General features: G+C 39.6%; 1 protein-coding gene across 1 annotated transcript in view; it reads right to left on the bottom strand.

Annotated features, from left to right (window-relative positions):
* Positions 1–4,875: 4,875 nt before the first annotated feature.
* Positions 4,876–13,869, bottom strand: part of cplx4a (complexin 4a) — a 36,256-nt gene continuing 27,262 nt past the window's right edge. The window contains exons 2-3 of the mRNA XM_052009360.1: positions 11,479–11,566; positions 4,876–5,103 (exon numbers count right to left, since the gene is read on the bottom strand). Coding sequence (XP_051865320.1) covers positions 4,876–5,103; positions 11,479–11,566 — 316 coding nt within the window. The remainder of the gene's footprint in view (positions 5,104–11,478; positions 11,567–13,869) is intronic.

Genomic DNA, 13,869 nt, shown 5'->3' on the forward strand with positions numbered 1-13,869 from the left:
ACAGTTCAAATTGATCAAAGGTGTTGGCTGAAAAAGGATAGAATCATCAGCCAAAGTATAGATTTGGGCATTGCTGTTTGTCATGTTATATGTGCAGCACTTAACTGCTGAATCATTCTATGAATTTTCAACAGGGTGAGATATTATTTTAGAAATTGAAAAAATTGGATAGCTTCCATTTGTTTTTATTCTGATTGTATAAATCAAAGATACCCTTTTGTGTTATGGCTAAGGAGATTGATGTAACATTACAACATGAGGCAGATGGAGTTTAACCGGGCCAAATGTGAAGTGTTGCACTTTGGGAGCTCAAATGTAAAGAGACAGTACACTGTTAATGGCAAGACGCTTAACAGTGTTGATGAGCAGAGGGATCTTGGGGTCCAAGTCCATAGCTCCCTGAAAGTGGCCACAGAGGTTGATAGGGTGATAAAAAAGGCGTGTGGCATGCTTGTCTTTACTAGTCGAGGCATTGATTTCAGGAGTCAGGAAGTTGTGCTGCAGCTTTATAAAACTCTCGTTAGGCTGCATGTGAAGTATTACATTCAGTCCCATCATAGGAAGGATGTCGAGGCTTTGGAGAGGGTGCAGAAGAAGTCTACCAGGATGCTGTCTGGATTAGAGGGCATGTGCTATAAGGAGAGGTTGGACAAACTTGGGTTGTTTCCTCTGGAGTGGCAGTGGCTGATGGGAGACCTGATCGAGGTTTATAAGATTATGAGAGGCATAGATAGTCAGCCAGTATCTTCCCAGGATTGAAATGTCTAATACCAGAGGGCATGCCTTTAAGGTGAGAGGAGGTAAGTTCAAAGCAGATATGCGGGGCAAGTTTTTTCTTACACAGAGTGGTGGGTGCCTGGAATGCGCTACCTGGAGTGGTGATGGAGCCAAATATGATAGGGGTGATAGGATAATGGCTGATCTTTCCCAGCTGTCCAAAAATCTGTCTGTGTTAACTTTAAATATATTTAATGATTCAGCCTCCACAGAACTCTGGAGAATTTCAATTGTTCAGAATCCTCTGAGAAAAGTCCCTCCTCATTTGAGCTTTATCCAGAAGGGCAATTTTAAGCCCTAGTGCTTTTTAGGTGGTTAGAGGGCAATATACTTGCTGGTCCAGATGAAACCCAGAGTTGTTTCACCCCTGATCTAGTCTGCATGATGCCCATCAGCTGTTTGCCCAGAAAGCAACTGCTGACCATTTGTCAGGAACAGAGATGTTCAGTGTCCAAAGGCCACACAGACTGAGAGAAAAGACCATCTTGCCACAAGTAGGCAAGCCATGAGGAGAAATTTTTGGGAGGCTCTTATGAAAGAAAAGGTAAGAGTCCATGCCATCATTATTCTAGACTTGACTGTTCTAAAACCCCACTGGACATCCTTCCACACTCACCCCTCTACAAATTTTAGATTCCCTAAAACTCTGCTGCTTATACCTCAACTTGCACAAAACTGCATTCTTAAGGTTCTATATTTGAATCTGGCAATGTTCACTTTTAAAGTTCTCAGCCTTGTTTCCAAATCATTTCATGGTCTCACTCCACCTGTCTATAACCACTTCAGCACTGCGACTCTCTAGGATTTCTGTTCTCTACTGCTGGTCTCAAGCACACAACATTTTCTTTGCTCTATCCTTGGTATCTACACCATCAATTGCATTGGTCCAAAGCTCTGAAATTCTATCCTTGGACCAACTTTAAGACACTCCTTAAAACCCATCTCTTTGACAAAGATCTTTATTAGTGTTTCAACATGTAGCTCAGTGTTAAATTTTGCCTGAGGACAGTTCTGTGAACCATCTTTTGGATAATTTGCTATGATGAAGGCCCTATGAAATTAAGCAAACTGAACCTTCAGTGATTGGAAAGTTGTTGTCTTGTGTATGTCTTAAATTGGTCTGGAGACCCAGGAGTAATTATTAACATCCAAACATACAATATTGAATTATAAAGCAATGTGACCACCATTATCTAGGTCTCTTTGTTTCGAACAGTGATAGAATACCATTGCAGACCAATGTGTTGTTAATTATTAACGATCAGGGTTTTTTTTAGCCTTCTACGGAAGTAGCTGACATGGCAAACTATTGAATCACAATTATTTAAAATCAATAAAATTGGGAGTAGTTTAGTAAGGCTTAAATTATTTTAAATTTTATCTTGTGTACAGTGAGCAGAGGAGCTATTTGCATAAAACAGTCCCTCATTGATCTTCATGGTTCAATGTTGCATGTGACTGGTGCCAACTTCTAGTTCACTCAAGGGTGAGAATTTGTTCAAGAACTGAGTAGCATGCTTGGGATTTAGGTTTCAATGGCAAAGAGCCAGATTTCAACACAAACCTCAAAGAAAGCTTCCCACAAAGATCTAACCATGCAAACTCCTACCCCCCTCCCACCCCCCCCCCCCCCACCACCCCTTACTGCCATGGGTTCCTGCCAGGCATCAGTCCAAAAGATCCCTGGTGTCCAGCACTGTGATGTCATTCAGCAGGTCAGGCAGCATCTATGGAGGGAAATAAACAGTTGATGTTTCAGGTTGAGACCCTTCATCAGGACTGAAATTGCTGTTTATCATCAGACTGCAGACCTGATGAAGGGTCTTGACCCGAAACATCAACTGTTTATTTCCCTCCTAGATGCTACCTGACCTGCTGAGTTCCTCCAGCATTTTGTGTGTGTTGCTCCAGATTTCAGCATCTGCAGAATCTCTTGTGTCATTGATTTGATTGAGCAGCCAACTACATTGAAAAGTTCTTGGAAGACAAACCAAGAAATAAAAATACAAATTTTTAACTAATCTTTTAAATATTTTATTGTGTAAAATAAATATTGTAACATACATACAGATAAGATTAAAATGCATGCTGAAGTATCATCAGCTTACTAAAAAGTGAACAATTATTAAAATCAATTATTTTGAAATATACTTGTTATTAAAATCTGCATACGTAAAATTAATTGTTTTAATGCAAGAGCATTTGCTAAGTACTATTTATGGCTTAAAATTCAGCAATCATGCAACAAAACATAACATTTTTCAGTGAACTGTGCAACAAAACTAGCTTGTAAATACCAAAAATATTTGCAATTCTGATACTGGAGATTGCAATGAAAATCCTTGCTAATAGCACACACTGTGTAGAGATGTGCTAAATGACAGAGAGCACTTTCTGGATTTGCACATTTAACTGTTCTGACTCCAGAAGTTTTCAGTCTGAGCATCACACCTACAAAATTCAGGCCTTTGAAGCAATCACCTAAAATGTAGAATTCTCCAGATTCAGAATTTTTATTCATCGACGACTGAACAATGTTCTGAACTATGGCACAGGATACGATGCATCTGCTCTAATCTGACAAAAATATATAATTTAGGCTTTAAATAGTCTCTTTGCTGTAGGCAATCAGAAAATAAATAGTTAAGTTTAAAGCGCAAAATACAGTAATCTACTTGGGTAGCTCCCACCATAAAGTTTATCTTATTACAGTTCAGGTTTTCACCCACCAACTTTGGCTCAAGATGAATGACCATAGACAGCAACTAATTGTACAAGTTTCTCCTCTGAGGATTTTACTCATTCACTGAAGTTGTATTGTCTGATAATCCACTTTCACAAGTTATTCATTATTTAATCTGTCAAGTGTGTTGCTTTTTTTTATCGCTTCTTATTTGATCCTATGGATCATTCTGTACATATTTTGGATAAGTTCAATGCTACAATATTTGGAACAAATAAGTGTTTCATATTCACCTACATTAACTAACTTGCTCTATAGAGTCAAACAGACTGAAAACAGGCGTTTTAGCAAACCAAGTCCATGCTGACTGTCAGGCACCCACTTACACTAATCCTCTTTTATCCTCTCTACCATTGTTAACTCCCTCAGATTCTGCCACTCAGTTACTGGCTTTTTGATAGATTTTGTTAGATCAATTATTAAGTTTACTTATTGAATTTAAGTTCCTCTGGGCATGATGGGACACAAACTCATATCTCTGGATCATTGACCCAAAATGCTAATCTAGTAACTTGACCATCACACCACCAGATCACAAAAACAAGAAATCAAAAATGATGTGTCAATAAGCATGATTTGTCCTAAACTGATGACTGTAATCTTATGCAAAGCTTTCAAATGCAACTTTTATAGCATGCTTTTCCCTATAGAGTAAAATAAAAGTTGCAATGAGGATATTTTTCTTCCTTATTGTGGGTATCAAGGTAAAGAACAACAACGCAAAGAACCACTCAAGCTAATGGGCTCCAAATCACTGATGCAAAAGCAAAATAATGCAAATTCTGGAAATCTGAAATAAAATGGATGGAGAATCAGCAACTGTAGAGAGAGAAGCAGAATCAGCATTTCAAAGACACTCTGAATTCTGACAAAGGATCAGAAGTTCTTTGACCTGAAATGTTAATTCTGTTTCTCTTTCCACGGATGCTGCTGAACCTGCTGAGTATTTCCAGTATCTTGTTTTTATTTCAGATTATTGTTATTTTCAGTTCTTTTTGGTTTTCAATATTAACTAAATAGTTGTTTGTATTAAGGAATGTCTGTAAAAGGAAGTTTAAAGAGAAATAGAGTTTAGCAATTGGAGGTGGACCAGTCATTTTCTTGAACAGAATGTATCAACCCAATATTGTATTAATGCTAATTCCTACCACATAAATTCATACATTGCATTTTTACAGAAGAAGATGTGTATATTTGTTTTATATCAATAATTCATGGGAAAAATCAAGTTACTCTTTATAAAACTGTTCATGTGACGAATGCATACTGGACTGCAGCATGCTGTGTGAATTGCATGATTACAAGGGTTTATCGCAGTTATCACCAGAACTGGAAGCTGAGAAAGCAACACTGGCTCACATTATAGAGCATTTTTGTTCAGCAGCCTGCTTTATTTCAGTAATTGTTGCCTGGGCCTTTTCTTTTATTTGGTCTACATCCATATTCTGGAGGTTTTGAATCTGTCCAATAAAAGACTCCTTGACTTCCTCCTCCTCCTGATCTTCATTTACCATCTTCTTCAGCTCTTCGGGCAGCTCAATGTCATCTCCGGCCATTAGTATTTGATTTTCATCCTGTTCACTCTGTACAAGCACAAGTCTGTCAATATACTTAAATCAAATTTGAAAGTATTAATATATAATTTCTATTTTTTAAAAAAGAGTGCATTGAACTTTTGATTTTTTGCTTATTTTTAATCAAATCATTATGACCCTGTGCATTCAGTTTTTTTTCCCCAAATGTTGACATTTTAGCACTAACATACAAAAGTGTAAAATATTGCAAAATTAAACTCAAGAAAGAAGCATGGGTGAAATTATCATCATTTTGAAGACGGCATTGCAAAATCAAATGTCCTTGCAAAGGGTTAGGAGAGCAGAAGGATGCCGTGGCTGTGTTATTCTTGGCTTTTTTCATTGAACCCATGGGAGCTGAAGTATAACAGCAGCATTTTTATTATTTAAAAGACCATCAGTGCAACTACTTTTATTCTTTGCAAGGTTAAAGATACACATACACTGTAAGAACAGTAGCTTTTTAAGCTGTCTTTGTGTTTACTTGTAACATTCTTTTTGGAATTGAAATTTACTACATGAAAATGTCTGCAAAAGTTGATTACAGGAGCAAAACTAAATTCCACAATAACTGACAGATATATCTGCCCAACGAAAAACCCTCAGCACTTTTTGTGGAGAAGAGAAAACTGAATATGCAGTAATAATATCCAGAAGTGATGGGCTGATGTATTTTACAAAATCCACAAATCAATTTAATCATATTTTCCATGGTGATTGCCTCTTTAATTGTGATGTTACAAGAATAGTGGAAATTCAATCAACTGTTCCAGATGCTTTAACAGAAAATGTTTCTCCAATTCTTAAGGTACAAATATAGCAAGATGTCATCCCTTTGGTGTAATTATTTGTAACAAGGAGTTATTTCTAATTCAAATTCCTATTTTTATTTAGTTATTTTGGAATATGAATTTGGAATCTGGTTTTCATCTAAAGCTCTTCAAGCATCATGGACGATTTCATCATTACCTAGGTGCTAATGAGTTCAGGAAGCTACTGACAGTAATCAGTTGACAGATTTCTTTCCTGTTTAATCTTTGCAACTAATTTTTCTCAGTCAGACTTCCATTTTTTTCTTAAAGTGGCTCAGACTTAAAAATGGTCTGTATTATAAAGAAACATGGTGAATAATAAATGGCAAAAAGTTTTTTTTGAAAAGAAAGCACCAACTAAAAAGTGAGAGGAAAACTGGAGACCCAGAGGGCAGAATTAATGTTCTCTTTAGTTAAAATTGTTTTCTGGGATGGGATGCTCTAAGGGGCTGTCACAGTAATTATGGTAATCTTTGTGATGGAATAATTTTACTTAATGTAACACAGGAGGCCATTTGACCTATAGGATCCATGCTAGCTTCTAGTAGAGCAATCCCACCAGTCCTTGCTAATCTCTCCTTATTGCAAGTTATTCTCCCTCACGTGCCCTTTAATTCTTCTGCCAATTCCTTACAAAAAGGTGTGATTTTACAGTAAACAGTTAATCCGTCAGAAGGTCTTTGTGATGTAGGGGAAAACCGAAGCACTCAGTGGAAACTCATGTGGTGGCACTCCACAGACAACACCTGAGGGCAGGATTGAACTTGGGTCCCTGAAGGCAGCAGCACTAACAGCTGCACCACTAACCACCACAGCTCTGCTGTGCTGCCCTCCAGCTTTCCTATTGCTGTATTGGTGTGTAAGGGCAGCTCAAGGAATCAACAGTTTCCCATAAGCAGCTGGTAGACTCATGGTTTCTTAGTTCTTGGAACTATTATCAATAATCAATTAATAGTTCTCTTCCTCGAATATATTCTTTGTTAGGTCTGGCCTAATATTCAGATTTAAGGATATAAAAATGTAAGAAATAGGAGTTGGAGTAGGACACTTGCCATTTGTCCCTTGGACCTGTTGCATCATCCAATAAAATAATTGTCAATCTTCTACCTCAGCCATTTTCCTGTCCTATCCTAAAAGCCTTAACTCCTCAAATATCCAAAAATATATAAATCTCTATTTTGAATGCACTCAGTGACTGGGCCTCCACATCTCCCTAGAGTACAGAATTCCAAAGAATCACTATCCTCTGACTGCAAAAAATTCTCCTTGTTTCAGTCCTAAACGTTGAACTCCTTATGTTGAGATTGTATCCCCTGGTTCTAGGCTTCTCAACCAGGGACAATTAGCTACCCTGTTGAGCCCTCTAAGAATTCTGTAGCTTTCAATGACATTGCTCCTCAATGTACTAAAGAACATAACCTAGCCTATTCAATATCTCCACATGTGTCAGATCTTCCTCATCAACCCAATGTACTCTAGTAAATTAGGCAGACACAATATCCCTTCTGTAAATCGGTATAAATCTGTCAGATCACATCAGTATTTTTGGTATTATATCCTTTAGAGGTTCGCCAGGATGTTGCCTGGATTGGAGAATATTACCTATAAGAAGTTGGACAAACTTATATGATTTTCTCTGGAGTGTCAGAGTCTGAGGGGTGAACTGATGGACGGGCTTTTGGGCAGGCATTTAGACAGGCACATGAAAAGACAGGGAATTGAGGGATATAGACCATGTGCAGGGAGATGGAATTAGTTTGTTAGGGCACCATGTTCAGCACAGACAATGTGGGCTGAATAGCCTGCTTCTGTGCTGTCTGTTCTATGTTCTTATTCCAGCATTTTCCCAACTACCGATGTTAGACTTGTTGCCTTTGGTCTTCACCGACAAGACTTAATCTTGACTGGTTGCACAGGACTGAATGAGCTGAATCTCCCCAACTCAATTCCCCAACACCTCCAGACCCACCTACACTCAAAGTTCCTGTGAAGCAGAATAAACTCCCATGGGTAAGTAGACCACAGTTAGCGTATTGTGAAGCCCTGCCTATGAATGCCTTAATGGATTCTGACAACTCTGTACTGTCAAAGGCTTTTTAATTTCTAATTATCTTTCATAGCCAATCTAAAAATATTCTAATAATTAAAGATAATTTTAAAAATGTTGTTTGAAAGAATACTAGAAGTGGAAGTAAAATCACAGCAGGGCAGCTTGCAGAGCTAGTGCCTCTCAGGTTCAGCAACCTGAGTTCGATCCCAAATCTCCAGTGCTATCTGTGTGACTTTGTGTTTCCTTGGGTTGCTTTGCTTTCCTTCCACATCCCAAAGACATGGAGTTGGTAGGTTAATTGGCCACTGTAAATTGCCCCTTGTGGTAGAATCTGGGGTGAGTTGATGGGAATGTGGGAAAAAATGAATTGAGAGCTCTGTAAGATATGTGTAAATGCATGCTTGATAGTTGACGTGGACCCAGCTTTTCTCTGCTGTATGAGTCTATTAAAGCACTAACAAGTAATTAAGAAAATTAAAGTAAATAACTGTGACAGTTACTGCACTTACCTTTGAATTGATAGAGTTGCCAGTTCTAGGCCAGCTGTTCCTGGTATAAAGTTGAGGGCCAGAAAGAAGTCCATCTTAAATCCTTTCCTGAGTCTCTGCTCTGGCATTGGACTCAATGGAATGTATAGTCATTTGGCTAGATATGACCTTCAGAATGTGTTGGACTTGGGTGTTTGACGGTGCATGCATTGAAGTCTAAGACATTCCGAGTGCCAGTTAGCCCCTGGTTCCCTATAGGTATTACCTTTGATTGCCATTTAAACTTCAAACCCATTAATTTTGCTTCATTTCTGACTTTGAAGCAATTCAGCATCTATTCCAAATTCTACTGCAAGACTTTTTTTTTAAACAGAGCAATTCATCATATTTTAGAATACATCTTTAGCCATTTATGGTTTTTTGGGGGCTCCATGGTCTTTCGCAAAAGAAGTTATCAGCTGTAGGTATTGTTGTTTTGGAGGGTTCAGAAAATGTAAATTGGTAATCTGGTGATTTGTTTTATTATTGTCTCATGTACCAAGGTACAGTGAAAAAATTTGTCTTGCATACAGTTCATACAGATTAATTCATTAAAATAGTGCATTGAGGTAGTACAAGGTAAAACAATAAAAGAATGCAGAATAAAGTGTTACAGTTACAGAGAAAGTGCAGTGCAGGTAACAATAAGGTGCAAGGTCATAGCAAGTTGGATTGTGAGGGCCAGAGTCCGTCTTAACATACTAGGGAACCATTCAATAGTCTTGTAACAGTGGGATAGAAGCTGTCCTTGAGCCTGGTGGTACATGCTTTCAGGCTTTGTATTTTCTGCCTGATGGGAGAGGGGAGAAGAGAGAATGTCAGGGATGGGTGGGGTCTTTGATTATGCTGGCTGCTTTACCAAGGCAGCGAGTAGAACTGAGGCACTTTCACAATTAAGGAGCTGTGCCATTTCCCAGCTCTGACAATTCCTAATCTTTCGTGTACTTGTTCCTTCTATAAATTCAGAAGATTTGTCTTCGTTGCTTTTCATGCAAACTGCATTGGTTGAAACCTAAAATGCAATTGACCCTAATAACTGCTTTAGTCTCTTCAGTATTTTTTATGTAAGATTGGAATGGCTTCAGTCAGGGACTCCTCAGCCTGAGGAAATACCATCTCAAGCCCTCTAAGAACATTGTATATTTCAGTAAAATAATTTCTTACCTTCTAAACTCTAGAGAATACAAGCTTGGTCTACTCTATCTCTTCTCATAAGGCCAACCTGCTATCTCCAGAACAAGTCGTGAATCTTTGTTGGACTCCCTCTATGGCAGGTACATCTTTTTATTGTGTAAGGGGATCATAACTTACCTGGTACTCCAGATGCATTCTCACCATAACTACAATACTCAAATTCTCTCATAATAAAGGCCAGCAGATTATTTCCCTTCGGAATCATTTACTGCACCTGTTTTCTGATGTGTACAAGAGGACACAGGTTCCTTTGAGCATCAACATTGCCCTACATATCACCATTTAAAAGATACTCTACTTTTCTGTTTTCTGCACCAAAAAGGATAATCCTACATTTTTCCCTCATTACATTCCATTTGCCATGATCTTGTCTACTTACTCAGCTTGTATAGATCCCTGTGAATCCCCTTTACTCTCTTCCCCCTACTCATAGTTCTGCCTAATTTAGAAACTTAAGCAAACTTAAAAATTTGGAACCCTCAGCCAAATCATTGACATAGATTGTTAATAGTTGTGGGCCAAGCATTGATATTTGTGGTGCTCCACTAGTCACAGCCTGGCAACCTGAGAAAGATCCATTTATTCCCACTTTCTTTGATCTCTGTCCAATCACCAATTCTCAATCTACGAGAGTATATTATCCCCAACTCCATTTGCACTAACCTCGCTGACAAACCTCTTATGCGGGATCTTATTGAAAGCCTTCTGAAAGTCAAACATACCACATTCACTGGGCAGGCATGGTAATGTAGCAGTTAGGGTAACGCTATTACAGCGCCAGTGATCTGGGTTCAATTCCGGCTGCTGTCTGTAAGAAGTTTGTATGTTCTCCCTGTGTCTGCGTGGGTTTCCTTCAGGTGCTCTGGTTTCCTCCCACATTCCAAAGACGTACGGGTTAGGAAGTTGTGGGCATGCTATGCTGGTGCCGGAAGTGTGACGACACTTGCAGGCTGCCCCCAGAACACTCCATAGAAAAGATGAATTTCACTGTGTGTTTCGATGTACATGTGACTAATAAAGATATCTTATTTTGCTGGTCACATCCTCAAAGAACTCCAACAGGTTTGTCAAATATTGTTTTCCTTTCATAAATCTATGTTGACTCTACTCAATCCTAATATTTTTTTCCTTTTAGTTTGTCCTAATCAACTGTTTATTTCTTCACACATGAGATATTTCTGACTAGTCAACTGTTTATTGTCAATCCAAGGTTGCCCCAGAACTGAGTAACTTGCTTGACCACTTCAGAGATCAGTGAAGAGTCAACAACACTGATGGGGTGGGAGTCACATACAAGCCAGACTGTACTTCCCTGAAAGACACTGGAGAACTGAATGGATTTTCATGGTCACCATTACAGATACCAACATTTTATTTCAGATTTGTTTTTGTTAACTGAATATAAATTGCCATGGTGAATGTAAACTCTCATATTTGATTCATGATACTAATCCAGTAACTTAATCACTATGCCACAGGACCCTGTAATCAACAGTAGGGACTTGAGCAGAAAACTGGCAGAAACCTCAGACAAGTACATAAATGGGATTTCCACTGATCACCTCCAAAGGAGAGGTCCAGGTAAACTCCTGCTGATGGTGATTCCACGTCAGATTTCCTGGTGCAAGGTCCCACATATTAAAATGGATCCTGTGACATCAACCTTGATACATGGCAACATGAACATTGCAGCTGATTGCTAAATGGTCGACATACTTAGGAAAAAAAAAATTTAAATAAGTGCAACACTGTTTTATCACTGCTTTTCAGCGTCGATATCAATAAAATAGGTCTGTTTCACCTTTGGAAGCCTGTACTTTTCTCTTAAGTGGACCCTGAGAGTTGCTCTTTCTGCTTTCTTCTGTGCAAAAATACTATCTCGTTCCATTCTGAAATCAAGAAGAAACATATCATTTCAATAGCAAATAAGATTCTCTTAAACAACACTTTGATCGCTAACCACATTGAGCTGACCTTGATGATCAGAGTTTTTGTTGGTTTTGGTTGTAGAGCTCTCCAGCAGGAGAACCATGTTTGGAAATATTGGTAAGTCAAATACTGATTTACTAATCTTTCCAAAGCAATTAGACTCCTAACTTTTGAGTCTGAGAATTCAGCTAGGGAATCAGAAATTCCTGATGAGAAATCATCAGTGCTAGTGACGATAAAATCTGGTTTTAGTGATGTGGTATTGCTAATCTGAGGGAGATCAATAATGGTATGAAACAGGTACATCAGAATGAAGGAAGCCAGACTGCTAGTCTTCAGGGAGCCTGGAGTAGACAACAGACAACACTGCTAACAGTGCCATGACTCCAAAGAACTGTCAGCAGCTCTGAAAGAAAACACACACAAACAGTATAAAGCCGAGGCATAAATTAAACCTAAAGTCAGATTTAAGAATAGAGGATTGTGGCTCCCAATTAAGAGGAGGCACTCTTAATTGGAAGCAAAAAACAAACTGCTGGATGGATTCAATGGGTTGAGCAGCATCTGTGGGTGAAAAGGAATTTTCGACATTTCTGGTCAGGACTCTACATCAGAACTGAAGGTGGTGAGATAAGATAGCCAGTATAAAAAGGCGAGGGGGTGAAGGTGGAGACAGAGGCTGGAGAGTGATAAGTGGGGACACAAAGGCAACAAGTGCTGGAATCAATAAGTAAGGAAGGTGATAAGTAAGGGAACCATTTAAGGGCAGATAGAACCAATTGGGGGAATGGATGCAGTGGGTGAAGTGTGTGGGTAGTAGGTGGACGGAACCAGGAAGGGCAGGGAGACAAAAATGGGTGATTTGAGGGTATGGGAAAGGGAACAGAAGTGGAAGGACCAGAGGTGAATTGGAAGGAGTGAATGAGGGAGACACTCTTCTGGGTTACCTCAGGCTGGAGAATTCAAAGTTCATACCATTGGGTTGTAGACTACCCCAGTCGAATATGAGGTGTTATTCTTCAAGTTTGCTTTGGTCCTCACCCTGACAGTGGAGAGGGCTGAGGGCGGACAGGTCTGTTTGTGAATGGGAAGGGGAGTTGGAATGCAATGCAACTGGGAGGCTGGGATGGCCATTGTGAACAGAGAACAGGTGATCTGCAAACCTGCTGTCTAGTCTGCACTTGGTATCCCCAGTGTAGAGGAGGCCACATCAAGAGCAACAAATGGAATGGATGAGATTCTTGGAGGTGCACCTGATTCTTTGCCTCACCTGAAAGGGCTGTTTAGGTGCCTGGATGATGGTCAGGGAGGAGGTGTGGGAACAAGCGTAGCCCCTCTTATGGTTGCAGGGGAAAGTACTAGGGGATAGGGAGGGGTAGGTGGGGAGGGATAAATGGACCAGGGAGTCATGGAGAGAGTGGTCCCTGTGGAAGGTGGAAAGGTGGTGGAGAGGAAGATGTGGATAGTGGTGGGATCCTGCTACAGCTGGCGGAATTGACGAAGGATGTCGTGCTGGATATGGAGGCTAGTAGGATGAAATGTGAGGACTAAAAGAACTCTATCTTTGTTCTTTTGACAATTCCTTTCCCCCCACAGATGCTGCTCGGCCCTCTGAGTTCCTCCAGCAGATTGTTTGTTGCTCCAGATTCCAGCATCTGCAACACATGAGGCTGCGAAATGAAATATAAGCCCATGGTATTACAGAAAAATTACCAGCATGGATAGAAGATTGGCTGACTGGCAGAAGGCAAAGAGTGGGAATAAAGGGGACCTTTTCTGGTTGGCTGCTGGTGACTAGTGGTTTTCCTCATGGGTTGGTGTTGGGTCCTCTACTTTTCACGTTATATGTTAATGATCTGGATGATGGAATTGATAGCTTTGTAGCCAAGTGTGCAGATGATACAAAGATAGGTGGAGGGGCAGGTAATGTTGAGGAAGCAGGGAGTCTGCAGAAGGACTTGGACAGGTTGGGAGAATGGGCTAAGAAGTGGCAGATGGATAGAGCATAGGGAAGTGTATGGTCATGCATTTTGGTAGAAGGAATAAAGGCATAGACTATTTTCTAAATGGGGAGAGAATTCAGAAATCGAAGATACTTGGGAGTCTTAGTGCAGGATTTCCTAAAGGTTAACTTGCAGGTTGAACTGGTAGTAAAGAAGGCAAATGCAATGTTAGCATTCATTTTGAGAGGACTAGAATATAAAAGCAAGGATATATTGCTGAGGTTTTAAAATGCATTAGTCAGACCACATTTGGAGTATTG

This window comes from Pristis pectinata, chromosome 2, assembly GCF_009764475.1.
Source record: "Pristis pectinata isolate sPriPec2 chromosome 2, sPriPec2.1.pri, whole genome shotgun sequence".
NCBI classification, from domain to species: Eukaryota; Metazoa; Chordata; class Chondrichthyes; order Rhinopristiformes; family Pristidae; genus Pristis; species Pristis pectinata.